This window comes from Pavona decussata, unplaced genomic scaffold, assembly GCF_977016875.1.
Source record: "Pavona decussata unplaced genomic scaffold, jaPavDecu1.1 SCAFFOLD_37, whole genome shotgun sequence".
Lineage (NCBI taxonomy): Eukaryota > Metazoa > Cnidaria > Anthozoa > Scleractinia > Agariciidae > Pavona > Pavona decussata.
In genome coordinates, this window is record NW_028145459.1 from 1,850,617 (window position 1) to 1,867,500 (window position 16,884).

At 39.7% G+C, this 16,884-nt stretch overlaps 1 protein-coding gene across 1 annotated transcript in view; it reads left to right on the forward strand.

Moving 5' to 3' along the window:
• The first annotated feature begins 765 nt into the window (after positions 1–765).
• Positions 766–16,884, forward strand: part of LOC146483962 (hephaestin-like protein) — a 20,466-nt gene continuing 4,347 nt past the window's right edge. Inside the window, exons 1-12 of the mRNA XM_085105290.1 lie at positions 766–1,054; positions 4,086–4,519; positions 5,688–6,005; positions 7,197–7,515; positions 8,848–9,043; positions 10,095–10,332; positions 11,266–11,436; positions 12,254–12,454; positions 13,239–13,485; positions 14,604–14,846; positions 15,337–15,562; positions 16,829–16,884. The exon at positions 16,829–16,884 is cut by the window's right edge and continues 265 nt beyond it. Of these exons, the coding sequence (XP_084961416.1) occupies positions 879–1,054; positions 4,086–4,519; positions 5,688–6,005; positions 7,197–7,515; positions 8,848–9,043; positions 10,095–10,332; positions 11,266–11,436; positions 12,254–12,454; positions 13,239–13,485; positions 14,604–14,846; positions 15,337–15,562; positions 16,829–16,884 (2,825 nt within the window). The 5' untranslated portion in view covers positions 766–878. The remainder of the gene's footprint in view (positions 1,055–4,085; positions 4,520–5,687; positions 6,006–7,196; positions 7,516–8,847; positions 9,044–10,094; positions 10,333–11,265; positions 11,437–12,253; positions 12,455–13,238; positions 13,486–14,603; positions 14,847–15,336; positions 15,563–16,828) is intronic.

The following is a 16,884-nucleotide window of genomic DNA, read 5'->3' on the forward strand; positions in this document are numbered from 1 at the left end:
CCGTAGAATTCCCAGAAGTACTAAAAAATTTTGTAGAAAGTCCGTGGCCTGAATAAGGATTTGAGATGTCCGCGCTCCGCTAACTCGTCGACTGGATAAAACAACAATTTGTACTCAAAGCATGCAGTTTCTTCGCCGTTATTTCTTGGATTTCCGCTATCGAAACTGTTGAGTATTCCTAAGTAGTTCTTCTTTTGATGTACCATTTCGAAAAGTTGTGTTTTTGTTCGGAAAACGCGAAAATCGGCGACTAAAAAATGGCCGACCCATGCAAACCCATGCAGCGACAAGATTACCTGCGCATGCGTTTAAAGGCCCAGACGGCGATTTGTGACTGAATGAGGAAAACGAAAAAAAAAAAAAAAAAAAAAACGAAGGGCAATATTCAACTTGGTCTCCCTTTGGGAAGCCTAAGTAATAATGCTTTGACGTCACACAAGTAGGGGTGAGTGGGTCCCCTCCCTCGCGATATAATATGAGTGACAAAAAAGGATTTTTATTGGCCTGCTTTTGTTGAAGACAATCAGAACAATCCATCCCGAGTAGGAGAGGGAGAGTTTAATCAATAAATATAATTAATGTACAGATTTGTAGCTACTACGAAGAAAAAAAAAAGAAAAAAAAAAAAAAAGAAATCGACCCGTTTTTAGACGCAGTATGCTCCTTCAGGACATCCCGTGTAAAAAAAAAAGAAAGAAATCGACCCATTTTTAGACACGGTATGCCCCTTAGGGCATCCCGCGTAATTAAGTACACGCGGGAATTAGTAAGAATAAGGTATTATTTTCCTCAGTATTCAATATGTTAATAACGTGCTTTGTTTGAATGTTATTTCTTGCGTTCCGTCTACTCTCACGGCACTTAGGAAGCCTGCAGTCATGGCAGTGTGCTCGTTGCAGGGCATAGCTTGTGTGCTTTTGCAAGTAGCTATATTCAATTTTGGCGGTTCATCAGCAAGGATACGTCATTATTACATCGCAGCTTTAGAGAAAGATTGGAATTACGCGCCAACAGGATTTGATATGGTTAAAGGCGTTCAACTGGAACAAGACAGGTAAGACTCGGAAACTAGACAACAATGGAGTATTCTATTAAGCAAGTTCAGCAGAACTGCATGAAATTGTGGAAACCATTTTGCGCCCGTACAGCAAGAGTACTTAAGTAATACTACTTTAAAAAACTACTACTTTGGAAGCAAAGCGACGATACGACTTTAAAAAAACGACCGCCTGGGAGGCAAAGCAACGGGTGGATCTAGCTGTAGCCAGCTGTCTAGTTAACTGCAGCTGCCACTCTTGCGATTATAAAGCTGGCAGGCAAGAAATGCCGGCGTCACACAGTTCACACGGATGTCTCGAAACCTCAGAGCCCTCGCTTGAATACTGAAGCCTCGGAATTTAGATGGTGCATATGTGTATTATGGTCGCACAAACAAGCTAATCACAGCGAAACCGGTTTGATAATGAATGTCGCTTTAAAAAGACGACTTAAAGAAGCTCTTAAAGCAAAAACACAAAGATCTCTTAGTTTCAGCGAGGGAAATATCATGTTATGCAATACTGAGATTAAAGTGCTGTCTCCTAATGGATCCTTCCTTGTCTAAGCCCGGGGGCGGTACTCCCATAAATTTGGGAACCCTGTTTAAGGATGAGACAACAAACAATGACACCCTATTCAAGGTAAAACAAAAACTAAGAATTTAATGTCGTGAACGGCTTTATTTCGTTCCTGTAACATCAGAAGTTAAGCATCAAGCATAGGATACCGTGAGCGTAAGACTAGTTTAATAATATGCCATCATAACCATGAAACATCTTTCAGAGAAGTTTGTTCACTACTGACAGTGTTAGTTATGCTGATACTGAACTTATATACCCTATCTAAGGATCACACCGGGAACACAATGCCAACCGCACGTACAAAAATGACTCTCAAAAATCATACCCTATGGCTGAACGGAATCTGGCTAGATTGCAGAATACCCGGTCCACTAAATAAATATTCAAGTTAAAACACTGCTCGATCATCTAGTCGTCCAGTCGTGTTTTGGCAATGTTGCATGTTCACGCAGAGTCCTGCAGTGCTGAACAAACACGCTTTTCGTATATGCAATTAGTCTGAAATGTCAGCCGTCTCCTCCCCCTAACGGCTGATCGACATTTCAGACTAATATGCAATTTGTGGCGTGTGTGTTCAATATGTCACGCTTCGGTGGGTGCGCACGGCAATCGTGCGTTGTATTAATTCGTTCTGACAGAAAATAAAGCCTTTGATAATTTTTTCTGCATTTCTGTTTCATTGAACCGTTCGAAACTTCTAATCCCTTCACCGCCAGTCGTTCGAAACATTCAAGCCGTTCACCGATATATAATTTTTCCATAGCCGTTCTCTTGTTCACTAGCTACGAGCCGTTCGAACACTTCCTTTAGCCGGGGTGTCTCGAGGACTGTCTCGAGAACTAATACCCTTAAGAGACCTAAGAACTCGAAAACTAAGACCTCATAAAAAAAAACATATCTTTAATAAGCTTAGCACATAGCTCATCTTCAAGTGATGTTTTATAATTCCTGGGCAGTCAGTAAAACGCCGCACGCAGGAAAGTCTTATAGTTTTCCAAACTGCTATCCAAAGTACTGTTAAAATAGGCTCATAGAGGTGCATGAAGTTGTGTTTTTAACTCCCATTCTTCGCTTGGCGTTTTACCCATGCCGTGCAAAAATATTAATACAAGAGTATAATTGTATTGATGCAAATGCTGCTTATAACTTTTTTGACCTTCCATTTGTTTTCAAATGACAAAATGTCTGTCTTGATGAATTACATAATCTTACTTTAGCGATTCGATTAGTCAAAATCACATGCACATTCCTGGGTAGTACAGGGGACATGAATGTCACAATCGGAGGTACCGGTTGTCCAGAAATAGACTTGTCCCATTCGCCGTATTAGGTAATTTATCACTGGCAAACCATCAACTTGGATACCGAAATTCTTTGGCAATATAATTTTGTAAAGTTTAAAAACGTTTTTGTGTCTACTAAATCTCTGGAGTCACCTTATGCTTTTATGAGTTCAAAATTTAGACCCCTTGTGTACAAAGTAAAATTGTCTAACTTTCGACAGGGGATAGATATGAGGACGTATGTGACAAGTGATCGCTTACGGGAGGTTAAAAACAAAAGAAAATTGCAAACTGTCATCTCCAAAAGTGGTCGCGGACGCCTACGAGAGGTTCCAACTGTAGTTATCTGACTGGGAAAATGTTGGTATTTTGGAAAAGTGGTCGCTCATAAGAGGTGGTCGCAAGGGGAGGTTCGACTGCAATTCAATTATTCATACGTAGCTTCATTCCAAAAAAAAAAAAACTCGAATGTTGATTGGCTGCGTAAAGACTTCCTACAGTGTTTGCGTGCACGAGAGTCTTTTAAGTGGGGTTCAAAGAGCAATTTAACGATTATAAGTAAAAAATGAATAAATATGGTTTAAAATTCAAAACCCTGTCAACTCAAACACACCATTACCAAAAGGTTTAAAACCTGCCAAAGTTGTCCCACTTTCCAGTTCGTTTTCCTGGATGCTTGAGATAAGAGGCGGAAAAGGCGTCTGCTCCCACAGGCGGCGACTGGCGTCGATAGCAGCTTCCTGGTTGCTAGGTAACTGGTACCTGTTACAGTCAGTTGATAACGTTACACTCAGAGCAGTTATAACTGGCTATGTATTGTGTTAGAAGTAACTTCAGAACATTCGGCTGAAATTAGTCCATCAACTACTGCTTTGACGAACTTAGGACGCTTGGTTTGATGTTAGATTCCACCATGGCCAGTTCATTCCCACGGCAAACAATTTGACCACTTAATGGGTCACACAAATCTGATCATATTAAAAGGGTTCTTAACGCAAGACAATGAATGACTGGGCTTCATCCATTGGACTTAAACAAAGTGGTCCCAACTGAGCGAGGTGGTCGTATAAACAGGGAGGTCTTGTGTTAGCAAACCTTTTGAAACCTTGATCCTACACAAATTAAGAATGCACCTTGGTTACGTTTCAAGTTATCAAATGTTGTATAAAAATTATCTTTGCAGTGGTGCTTCCCAGTTCACCGTATCAGGTCCTCATAGGATAGGAAGAGTTTATCGCAAGGTGCTCTATCGTGAATTCACAGATGGGACATTCACAGAGGAGATCCCCCATCCAACGTACCTGGGCCTTCTAGGACCCATAATAAAAGGTGAAGTGGGAGATACTCTAAAGGTTCACTTCAAAAACATGGCCGACCGACCCTATACAATGCATCCGCATGGGGTCTTTTATGACAAGGGTTCAGAGGGAGCTCTGTATGAAGATCATACCAAGGAAGACCTGAAAGGGGACGATCATGTACAACCAAATATGACCCGTGTTTATGAGTGGACCATCCCTAAAAGTCATGCGCCAACCAAAGATGACGAGAACTGTTTGACATGGGCTTATCATTCTCACGTGAAGCCAGTTCAGGATATCAACACTGGTTTAATTGGTGAGTAAAATCGGCAATAAATTAAAGTGGAACAACAACAAAATAGCAACGACAACTGCGATTAAGGACGGTGACAACAACGTAAGCACCGATAACAGGATCGTACAACAACGAAAAAAACATTAGTTAACGACGGCAACCACATCATGTAGTTGTTATTATCCCTTAATTTCTCTCCTACTTCTCCATTTTTTCCTTAAAAAAGTTGTGACTGTGTGTGTGAGAGTTAGTATGTGTTGCCATGCTGTACCTCCCCTATCAATATTTTACTTCAAATAAAAAAACTATTAAGAATTCATAGGCCCTTTGACCTATCAAATGGTCGAGCAGTGGTTTTAAAACCCGATAAAACCTCCTCCTTATTAGTATGCGGTGTTAAATGTCTTTTCTCGTATGCTAATAATTTCCAACGTTCACAAAAGCATCATTGTTATGAACACTCTTAACACACGCTTTTCCAGGAATGTTTTTGAAGCCGTTCAAAAAACTCGCAGCACGTGTTTTATCGGGTCTAAAACCACTCGGCTGCGCCTCGTGGTTTTAAATCCCGATAAAACACTGCTGCTCGTGTTTCAAACACTACTTAATTTAGTTTTTTTCCTCCGCTGTCAATATTCTTTATAATTTAGATTATTTAATCCTGTTCCCTGTCGTTTTATGTTCTTAGTTATTTCAGGGATTCGGTATTAATTAATTAATTAATTAAGTTTATTCTTTTGTAAATTAACTTTTAATTAACTTTTGTTATGGGTAAAATAAAGTGTTGTTGTTGTTGTTGTTTTTGACTAGGACGAAAACAAAAATATAAACAACAAACAACAACGACCGTTGATGACAACAGCAAATATCTTGACTTTGATGAATGTCCCCTTAAGGATGTAAAAATGACAGAACAACGTGGAACTTAAGATCTGATCGAGAATTACAGTGAAGCTCTCATGAGTATCTAATCACATGTAAACTTTCTATTTGTTTTTAGGTCTGTTCTCCGGGGTTTCTTTACATTTTTAATAGTACTTGTAGCTAATTGTATCTCCCGTGTTATAGTTCCTTTCGTGTGGCAAAGTAAATTGAAAAAAATGTTTGTATTGACGTCCATAGAGAGGTTAAATCGTACGAATTTGTTCTATTTTTGAGTTTATATTTATTGTATTTTGCTGACAAACAGGGGCGATCTTAACTTGCAAAGAAGGAACCTTGGATCCAAGCTCCGGGACTCGAACAGATGTAGATAGAGAATTTGTACTCCTTTTCACTGTTTTTGATGAGAACAAAAGCTGGCTCCTTGATCGTAATATCAAGCGATTTTGTTCAGACCCTGGCGGAGCTATGAATCTGAAGGGAGATGGCGCATTTGTGAAAAGCAACAAGATGTACGCCATCAATGGACGCGTGTTTGGTAACTTGGAGGGTTTAGACTTGTGTCTTGGCGACAAAATCAGCTGGCATATGTTTGGTATTGGTGCTGACTACGATGTCCACGCAGGTATTGCCTATGTTACTCTTCTAAAAAATGGAGAAATATGAAACTACAGTTCACTTGACGTACGTTTTAGCCAGCTAGATTTCAATTTCGCTAGAGTGACTCTAAACAATCCACTGGAGTCTGTGTTAAATATTAAAACAACTACTTCCTGTGGGAAAAGATCAAAGCTCCTTTAATGAACCAGATTCAGCCGATACAACGGAACAAGCTAAGTTTGCATTCGAATGGAAACGAAAACTGATTCAGTTGATAGCAAAATCCCGATTAAGACTGGATCAGACCTCAAAGGAATGTTTTTTCTTTTCTTACTGTATCACGGCAAAGCAGAACAGAACTCTTAACTCAACTTTCCTGGATTGAATGTTCGTTTGTTTGTTTGTTTCAACAGAGTTCATAAGGGGATTTGTTCACCGTAAAGAGATTCGAGTGCTAACGTTTAAATGTAAGCGTTAGCCGGCTCTTCGTCAGAACGACGAAGGGCTAACGCTCGAAACGTCAGCACTCGAATCTCGTTATGGTGGCCAAACCGTACCTTCTCAACTCTGTTGAAAAAACCAAACATTCGTTTCCACTTCCCACTGACGCAACACCACAGTTTCTTTTAGAAACTAACCTCCTTATTTCTTGGATTGAAACTGTTGGAACCAGCTGTCTTCATCACATTTGAAGAGAAATTTTTAAGGCAGGATGAATTAATAGTTGGCACTGACGACAAATTTAAATTGCGCGAAGGTCGATAAATGGAGTGTAATGGTCCTTACATTTTTTGGACGGCGGAGGGGGTGGAGATGGGGAAGAGAGGTAAGCCTGTTGATGGCCTAATATGCTACCTTGGGGAATACCAATGCCTTGTTCGCTCAATTCAGACTAGGCCTTGGCTATTTTGTCTTTACTTTTTCTGTCTTTCATTTCATTCCTTCTTCTCGCCTCGATCCCTAGCTGTATCGAGTGGAAAGTGACCTCTAGCTATAAATCAAGCTGTCTTTCCAGAATCACAAATAATAGCAAAATAAGACATATCCTGTGAGATTAGGAGCGATGTGTGGCAATTACATGTAATTCTTAACGAGCTGCAAACGGCTGGTCCTTTGACATCAATTCAGCTAGAGAATGAAATCATGATCAATAAATTATTACTGGGCCTAAATATCCTGTCTTCAATCCTAATGATCGTTTGTTCTTGTTCAACAGCATATTTTCATGGACAGATCTTTAGTATTGACCATCACCGAAAGAGTATTGCAACCCTTTTTCCCGCGACATTTGTGGCAGCAAACATGAAGGCCATCAATCCGGGAACTTGGCTTTTAAACTGTATGGTAACAAGTAACTATGACGGAGGGATGTACGCTTTGTTTAACGTAACGAAATGCGCCGGCGACGTTGTTCCGCCAGTCGCCAGCGGTGGCATAACGAGAAAGTATTTCATTGCTGCCGAGGAGAAGATGTGGAATTATGGGCCGAGTGGTGTGAATAAAATGAATGGAGATCAACTCACTAAACCAGGAAGGTATGGATAATTACTAAATGCAAACTAAAGATCGTTTCGCGAAAGGAACAGATCATTATCATGCACGAAATTCTGATTGATGGATACAAAATGCCATTTATCGGCCGAAATTAAAACTCGATTTTCATTTCACCACAAACCTATTTGAGAAACTCACAACATAGGGAGGGGATCGCATGCGCTCTTTTTTATACATTGGCTTAACGTCTAATTGTGGCGATGAGGCTGAAAGGTCTTATCTTTTTTGCCAATTTGTGCCTAAAAACTCAGTTCTCAAGATGTTCCTCAAGTTACCCGTTAAAGTATTTCCAAAAAAGCAATGCGCACATGAGAGCAGAAAGTTATCAATGAGCATTACATTTTGTTCTGTGGTATCAAGTAATCTGTGACTCTAGTGTTGCGTTCAAAATATCGTGCCACCCAGTTCTCTGTATTTTGGACTGTATAGACTAAACTGATACATTTATTTTACCTGTATTCAAACTGCTCTTTTGAAAACAAAACAAAAACTGATGGTCAAAGTAAAACTCAGCCTAAACGTTCTTACAAAAAGGGATTTTTTAAAAAAGAGTATATGAAAGTGGCGCGCCGTGTAGTTTGGGATAATTCTTTAATTTGAACCGTGCCTCCTGATAGCGAACCTTCCCGGAATTCATTTCAAAGTTTCCGACAAGACAATATCATGGTTTTTATGACTGAAGACCACTTTGATTATTAGGTTAGACGAGGGAAAAAGAAAAAGGATAAAAAAATACTCTTTCTAGCGCCAATACAGCGTGACAGCGTGACAGCGTGACAGCGTGGCCGAGCGGTTAGGGTGCCGGACTAGGGATTCAATTCCCGCTCTGTCTGCTAGCTAGAGTTTAAACCATGTTAAATTCAATTTGAATAATGTTTTTGTGAAGATTAATGCTCGGTAACACTAATGCCGAGGGTAAGTAAAGGTTATGATGATGATGATGATGATGATGATGATGATGATGATGATGATGATGATGATGATCATCATCATCATCATCATCATCATCGTCGTCGTCGTCATTATTATTATTATTATTATTATTATTATTATTATTATTATTATTATTATTATTATTACCTCCTTTCAACAAATTTACCCTGACTTTAAACGCTCCTTAGCGCCTAAGTCACTTACGGAGTGCACAAATATACGATAAGTTGCAATTCACAGTTGAAGCAGTCTTGTCTTGGAGATTCTACTATTTTGCCAAAGTCTTCAGTACATTCAAGACACGAGTAACAGACAGAAACCGTCATTTTGTTTCTTAAATTGGGTACTATGTCAATAAACGTCTGTTTTCATTATTTCAGCGAGTCATCAGAATACTTCATCCAAGCAGACGATAGAATTGGAGGCACTTATAAGAAGGCTTTGTATATTGAGTATACAGACGATACGTTTAGCACTCCGAGGAACAGAACTGAAGATGAACTACACCTTGGTTCGTTGGGCCCTGTTATTCGTGGGGAAGTTGGTGATACCATTGAAGTTGTCTTTAGAAACAAGGTTAGTTTCATCATTGTGAAGGGCATATGAAATCCCGGAGAATTCTCCCCTTTAAAAATGAAGGGGGTTGCTCGTTTGAAAATTTCTAAAACACTCGAAAAGGTACCAGAATCTAGTTTTGTGGGCGTAGTCCAAATTCATTTTTATCCCCCTGAGGAATCAATTCTAAACCAAAAAATAGCTAGCGATAGTAATGGGAAACGGTTACGGTTCCCGTCATTTTCCCCAAAGGACCCAAACAGGTAACGCGACAACTGTAGCGGCGGTCCTTTTGGATTTTAGCACCCTAAGAGGTACCAATCCAAAAGATACGACAAACACTCTAGTCATGTTTATAGGCGAATAGCCCCCTCCCCCAGCTATGAAAAACTGCGTATCTCAGCAATGTTTATACGACAGAGAAATCAGATGATTAACTCTACAGCTGCTCGGGGGGGTGGGGAGGAGGAGTGGTCATGGATTCGTACTGAACCCACTGAGGTCAAACAGTTCTCTACAGTTCTCTACCACCGGTTTCCTTACTAGGGACATGCTCAGCACTTAAATTTCTACAGTTGATTTGATTCTTTGGTTTCTTAGTTTTATTATCTTATTTAGCTGCTCTATTTTCAATAATTATGAAGTACCGAGTGAAATATGTTCATAACAACAAGATTATTTTTTAGTAATATTGAGAACCGGAGGCCGGCGATTGTCCAAAAACTTCTTGAATCCAAGGTTTTTTTTTCGCAGCACTAGTAAAACTGACAATTGGTGAATCAGAAAATTAACGCTACAGTGAAAGTTAATGTGATGAAGTTCTGAGTCCAGAGAGAAAATGCCGGGAAACCAACGAGATAGGAGGTCCTGAGGTTCGATTCCCACGGAGAGCTTAAAAGTTTTTTCTTTGCATCGTATGGTTTTCAAGTTTCTTTCTAAGGCTAAGGATTACTTGGAAATTCATGGTTTCTCCTCAGCTCTTTAATTTTTACTGCAGAGTTAATTCTGTGCCGGATTCATTATTTGAACAGTGTATAAGCTAGTAAGCTGATCGCTTGACGTTGAAATTTAGGCTTCAAGAAACTACAGCATTCACGCTATTGGTGTTCTGTACAACAAGTCCAACGAAGGAGCTCTGTATATAGACGGTACTTCTGGGGAAGATAAAAGCGATGATGCTATTCAACCGGGAGGAACATTCACGTATCGGTGGACTGTGCCCGAGGAAATGGGTCCCAGGCCTACGGACGCTCACTGTTTAACAAGAATGTACCTGTCCTTTGTGCACCCAACTAAGGACAGATATGCTGGTATGAGACACATTTACATCCCCTTTCAATTAATACGTGAAAAGGATGGCCGACGGCTAAATGTCCCTGCTAAAAGTACAATGTAGTCTATGTCTATTTGGCCAAATTGTCGTGGTGAGAGTTATGTTGTCGGCTAACGCAATTAGAAAGCATCCCCGCTAAGGACACTAGTGTGAAAATGATCCCAAAAGTACTGGAATCTCGTTTTGTTGGCATGGCACAAATTCATTTTCAAGCCTAAGAGATACCAAATAAGTTTACTGGCAAATAGTTCCTGTCTTACGTTTGGCTCAATACGTACCCTAAAAGGTGAGGCACGACAACTATTTGATTCACACCTAAAAGGTATGAATCCACATATTTTCTACCCTAAGAGAACTCTAAAGGGAAAGACAATCACCGCCGACATTTTTATATTGGGAAATTGTCTATTTTAACAATGATATAATTTTTCTATCGAGGGAATATGGCGGGCTTATAGTTGCCCGTCGTAAGTTTTAAGAACATTAAATTTGCAAGAGGCAATATCATCTTATAGTTCCTCGACAGTACTATCTATTATGCACTGTTTTTGATTGTTTATCCCTAAATCTTCTTCTGCACAAGTCACTGAGGATTTACAGCTCAACAAGATGGCCTATAAGGACAAAAAGAACAAAAAACACTGGATGAAAACACAACAAATGCAACCTGTTTGTTAATGAATTGGAAGAATAAATGGGATTTTTATTGCGGACGAGTAATATCCTTCCGGGTATTTTTAGAGGACGGACACTATGTGCTAAAAGTGTCCTGTCACATGATCAATTTTAACCAATCAGACTCGGATAATATTTAGTGATGAACTATAATCACTCATAGAGACCTCAGCGTCAGTGATCTAATTGTAAATTAGCAAATGTTTTTCAAAACTAAAACCATGCTCATTTGCAGGTCTTTTCGGTCCGCTGTTGGTTTGTAAGAAAAACAGTCTGGACTCCAGCAATAAACAAAAGAATGTGGACAAAGAGTTTGTTCTGCACTTCGTTGTTACACTGGAAAAAAATTCTTGGTACTACGATTTCAACAAACAACAGGCTAAAAACTCTTCCAGTATAAATGAAGGTAAAATTTAAAACTCTTAATATATAACGAAATACTTTGGTTCATGAATTCTCTTTATAGTATATTTATTTAGCTGATTTGTCGTTAACCAATCCTTCTCGGAGCGTCTTGCTCCTTTTTATAGCTGACAGAAACTTCATAATTACGTGCACTATAAACTTCATAATGTAAATAACTAACTAACTAAATAACGACGAGTGTGACACTTAACAGTCTGTTACGACTGACAACTCTGTGGCCCTCAGGTTCCAGATCGAATTGGAATTTGAAAATGTTGGTTTCTGAGGAGAGGGGAAAACCGGAGAACCCGGGGGAAAACCTCTCGGAGCAAGGACGAGAACCAACAACAAACTCAACCCACATATGACGTCGAGCCCAGAAATCAAACCCAGGCCACATTGGTGGCAGACGAGTGCTCTCATCACTGGACCATCCCTACTCCCCCATACCCTCATACCTGGGCCAGGGCTTATAAGTGGAGAGATCAGAATTTGCGTTTCAAAATTGGTTGCGTTTGACAACAAAACAGCTTGAGACACAAAGCCAACAGTTTAAAGTAGCTAAACCTCACAGTCCACGGAATCACATTCGGAAGGGCCAAGAGTTTCATCTCTCTTGCCATCAGAGGATTTCGGCGTTTAACTCGGGGAGGGGGCGAGGGCTTTAATTTGCAGCTGAAGATGACACCATAAGTATATCTAAATATGTCGTGTAAACTTAAAAATGTTGTTCTGTTTCTTAATAAGTTGCAGCACATATATATACCATTACGTCGATCTCACCAGTTAATAATGCAGAAGCGTTTTTCTCTTTTTAGCTGACTCCTCTTACATCAATAGCAACAAGATGCATGACATAAATGGATATGTGTATGGGAATCAGCTGGGTTTGAACATGTGCAAAGGCGATCGAGTGGCCTGGCACATCATGAGCGGAATACTGATGCATTCAGCTTATTTTTCTGGTAACACTGTTCTCTTTAATGGCAAACGAACAGATGTTATAGCATTAATACAAGGTAAGAGCAGCTACTGGAACAACGACGGACTGTAATATATACCACACTTAATATTCTCCAACTCACGAAACAAATAAAACGAATAAGGTATTTTCCTGATGGCATCATTGACTACAACTACCAGAATTCATTTCGTTTACCAAATCTTACCAGCTTCACGTTGTCAATTGCGTCGAAACAACAATGATATATTGCTGGTAAGTCCGAGGCTAGAAACAAAAAAGACTATGGGGGATCGCTCGTTTATGGTACCTGCCCCAGTCCTATGGAACAGCCTTCCTTTGTCAGTAACTTTACAGGAAATTAAACCAGCAAATGCTAGAGAGATTCCTCACCAATTCCACAAAACGTGTATACAAACGGTGATTCTACGATTTTAAATTTGTAAAGTTTAGTGTTTGTGAACACTTTCATTTAAAGCTATGCATTGTAAAGCTCTTAATCTCGTGTCTATAAACGTGATACTGAAGACCAGCGAGTAGATTTTTTTCCAATCAACCGTGAGGTCGAGATATTTATCACGTAACACAGCAATTAAAAACATAGGGGAGGAGCTTTAACTGTCACCCCGCACTCAGTACCATAGTGGGTGTGCTAGCTAGTTTGCTTGTTGTTTGCTTGTTGTGGCTGAGAGTTAAAAACGGACGAAAAGAGCTTGTGAAGGAAGCGCAGTGGTAGTCTTGAACCCAGACTTCCCACGGTCAGGCTGAAAGAAGGATCTCACTTTTCTGTACAAGATCGAGTAAGACCCTTTTACTAAAAACGAATCACTTTTCACCAATAGGATCTCTTGCCACTGTTTATATGACACCTGATAACCCAGGAGAATGGAGAATAGTTTGCCTAACAACAAGCCACCTTACCGGAGGCATGGAAACAAAGTATACAGTGCGAGAGAATTGTGGGAATACAACTTCACAGCAAGCTTCAGATACCATCAGGCGTTACTATATTGCAGCGGTTGAGGAGACCTGGGACTATACACCTACTGGACGAGATATTTTGAAAGGGAAAGCCTTGGAAGAGAGCGAGTATGTTTAACTTAATAGGTCATTTCTGAGTTGTTTTGAATCTCATTATGAAAACGAGGCTTTGTGCATTATTTTTATTATGACATTAGTTTTCATTTATATGTAAAAAAACTAATTTTCATATGAAAGGCTTTGCACTTAGCCTCGCTTTAATAATGAGGTTCAAAGCAACTCGGAAATGGTCTATTGTTATAGCGTTAAATTATAAAGTAAGACACTTGCTCCTTTCTGTTTGATGTCACAAGTCCTTTAGTTCTGATTCCTTTAGTTCTAATACCATTAATGTTCGGTAATTGAATTTGAAGGTTTATTTTACTTTTTCTCAGGTAGTATTTTCATTATATATTTTGTGATTTATTTAGCCCACAGCTAGTATAAGAAAAAGGCCCTGACTTCGAGAAGTTTGATTCGTCATGATTAAAAGATAGGAGTGATGTTTTGAAAGTTCTCGAGAATTTGTTAACTTTCAAAGACATCACTCGCGTCTATTAATCACGAATTGTACCAGATCGAAAGTCGTACACTTTTCCATTTATAGTACACTCAGCAAAAGTACCGGCCAAGTTTTCTTCAATGTAAGGATTGATATTGCACTCTTCAGCTCAGCGACGCCAAACATTGACCCAGGTTTCTGTACTTTAATTGTGTTATTGTTGCTTGCTTTTTCTTTTAAGTTCTAGAGCACGTCTTCATTGGAAACTGTAAAACAACTGTTGGCCATAGTTTTGGTTGGCGTTCGAATTTGCCCCGGTTGGCTGTAGAAACATTATAGTTACACCCTACAGAGTATAATTTGGAATTGACAAATCAGGACTGAGAAGTTTTGTTAAGTGTACTATAATAAATGATTATTGTCAAGATGATTATTGATGATAATGCAAACGCTTGACTTAGTAAGCTTCGTCAACTTGATATACTGTTTATTAAGACAATTAAGCAAGTGACACCAACCCACGGCCTAGCCAGTACCTTACGCATGCGCACAGCCATATCACCCGGACAGTGGCAGCCATTGACAGCTGTTCATTAGCTGGGATGGCTTTCGTCAGTAGGATTTGATGTTTATCAAGATCTCTGCTATCTCATGTATGATAACCCTGTTGTTTATTTGAATTTAGGGAAGCCAAAATATACACTACACGAGGGCCAAAACGCATTGGCCATCAGTACAAGAAGGCCATCTTTCGAGAATTTACCGATGCTACGTTTGTAACAAAGATGGAAAGAAAAACCGAATACGAAAAACACCTTGGAATTCTGGGACCGATCATGCGCGCTGAGGTTGGAGATACCATTGAGGTGGTGTTTAAAAACATGGCGAGTCGAGATTATTCAATCCACCCACATGGAGTATTTTACAGGTAAGGTTCTAAACGCCTCGTGAGAATAGTGAAAACGCCTTAATTAGAGAGGAGAGGATGCAGAGAAAAATGAGAAAATTTACCAAAGGAAGACATCACCTAACATGAGGCATTTTGCAGCTAGGCGCAAGACTTAGAAATTACCATGGGCTATAACTTAGAGAATACCGAAACGTGAAAGGAGATGGAAAACTTAACAAAATGGTTGTTTGTGGCCGTTTTATGGCGATTTGTATTTTTGGAAAATTTAAAGGAATAATTTGTGCGAGGAAAAATCTTCATAAAATCTTCAGGGACCTTAAACTTGTAGCTTACGTGATCCCCTAGATGCCAAGGCCAGGACCTATTCCTTTTTGAAGATAATTTTATCAAAACGAACAACAAGTATGATTGAAGTCATTTTTGAAATAGTGAATTTTATTCGTTTGCTAAAGAGAGAAGCGCTTTATTTGTAAACTGCACTAGACCTTTGTGGTTCGTTTTTTCTTAGAAAGAAGTATGAAGGTTCTAATTACCAGGATGGAACAAATGGTGCTGACATCGCAGATAATGCCATATCTCCAGGGAAAGCATTCAAATACGTCTGGAAAGTTCCCGAGCGTGCTGGACCGACAGGAAATGATGGAAACTGTCTGGTGTGGTCCTACTACTCCGACTCTTTTTCTGTTAAAGATTTCTATTCTGGGCTTGTTGGACCGCTTATTGTTTGCAAGAAGGTAATGATACTTTAACTTTAACTTTATATATTCTGACTTTATTGAATACTCTTCTTGAGGGCTGCAAAATAACTGATTACACAATGAGCTGGAGAAAATAAAAAATACTCGGTCATAAATGCTCCTCCAATGCCCGTGGTAAACCATTTACTTAAGATGAAAATTACTTCTGAAATTAGTTAACAATACAATCATTATCTCTAAACTGTCTAATAAGCGTTTCATTCACCCTCCCCTTCCCACATCGTTGCATTAGCTGCTACCTTTTAACGTAGAAGAGAGACTGAGACGCATTACTGTCAACTCCCTTGGACACCCACACCCCCGCCCCTCCAACAAAGCGGACAGTTGGACTCGGATCCTTCCGTATTTCTTTCTCGTTATGCAAATCTCTATGACAACTACATCTGGGCATCTTCCATTATGCGAGCGACTCCTTTAGACGAGCAACCCCTTAGGGTGAACAAGTGACACACGTGAAGTCGCTCCTAGCTGTGATTCTTCAATGCCCACTTTTTTATATGACAGACAACTAAGAGACAGTGAGAGATCATATAGAGATAACAAACAGAAGCACAGGCGAGGGGGTACTCAGGTATATTAATTGGTGACGGAGAGATACGGGCCAAAGTTTAAGACCCCAAAACGTCCAACGCCCTAGAAAAAAAAAGCATGAGTTTGCTAGATAGTTATAGCGTTCACGTGAGTTTTTCATGCACCAATCACAAACTTTAGACAGGCTTCAGTCATTTTTTCAAAGTGAGGGGGGAGGGGGAGGAACGATACATTTTTGTTCAAGAAAACCACAACAGAGAGAATGTCTCTAATTATCTTAGTCTCAGTCGGTAGCTAGAGCAATGGATGATCAAATTCGCAGGTCGTGGGTTCTTGGGTTCTATTTCCGCCGAGGCGGGCACAGGCTTTGCCTGGTACGCCCTCCCATTTCCTCATTAGGGCTAATGTTCAGTAGGAATTTTCATGAGTTGACAAAGCACTCTAACTTACACTTCATAATTCTCTGAACCTTCATCTATAAAAAACAACTTCTCTTCTCAAACACTTCCCTCGAGCAAACTCCTCAGTAACATGAAGACCTCTCTATTTAAAAATAGACATCTCAGTGGTAAAAAACAATCTTTCTCAGTTTAAGCAGACACTTACCTAAGGTAGCCACTTCTAGCTACACTTGCTGAGTCGGTTCTTCAGAGCTAACAACGCACGTTATAATCTACTGCTAAAATGTCGTTCGTTTTCTTATATTAAAAGGGTACGCTTAAAGACAATTATTCCCGTCGCGATGTGGACCGCGAGTTCTTTCTTCT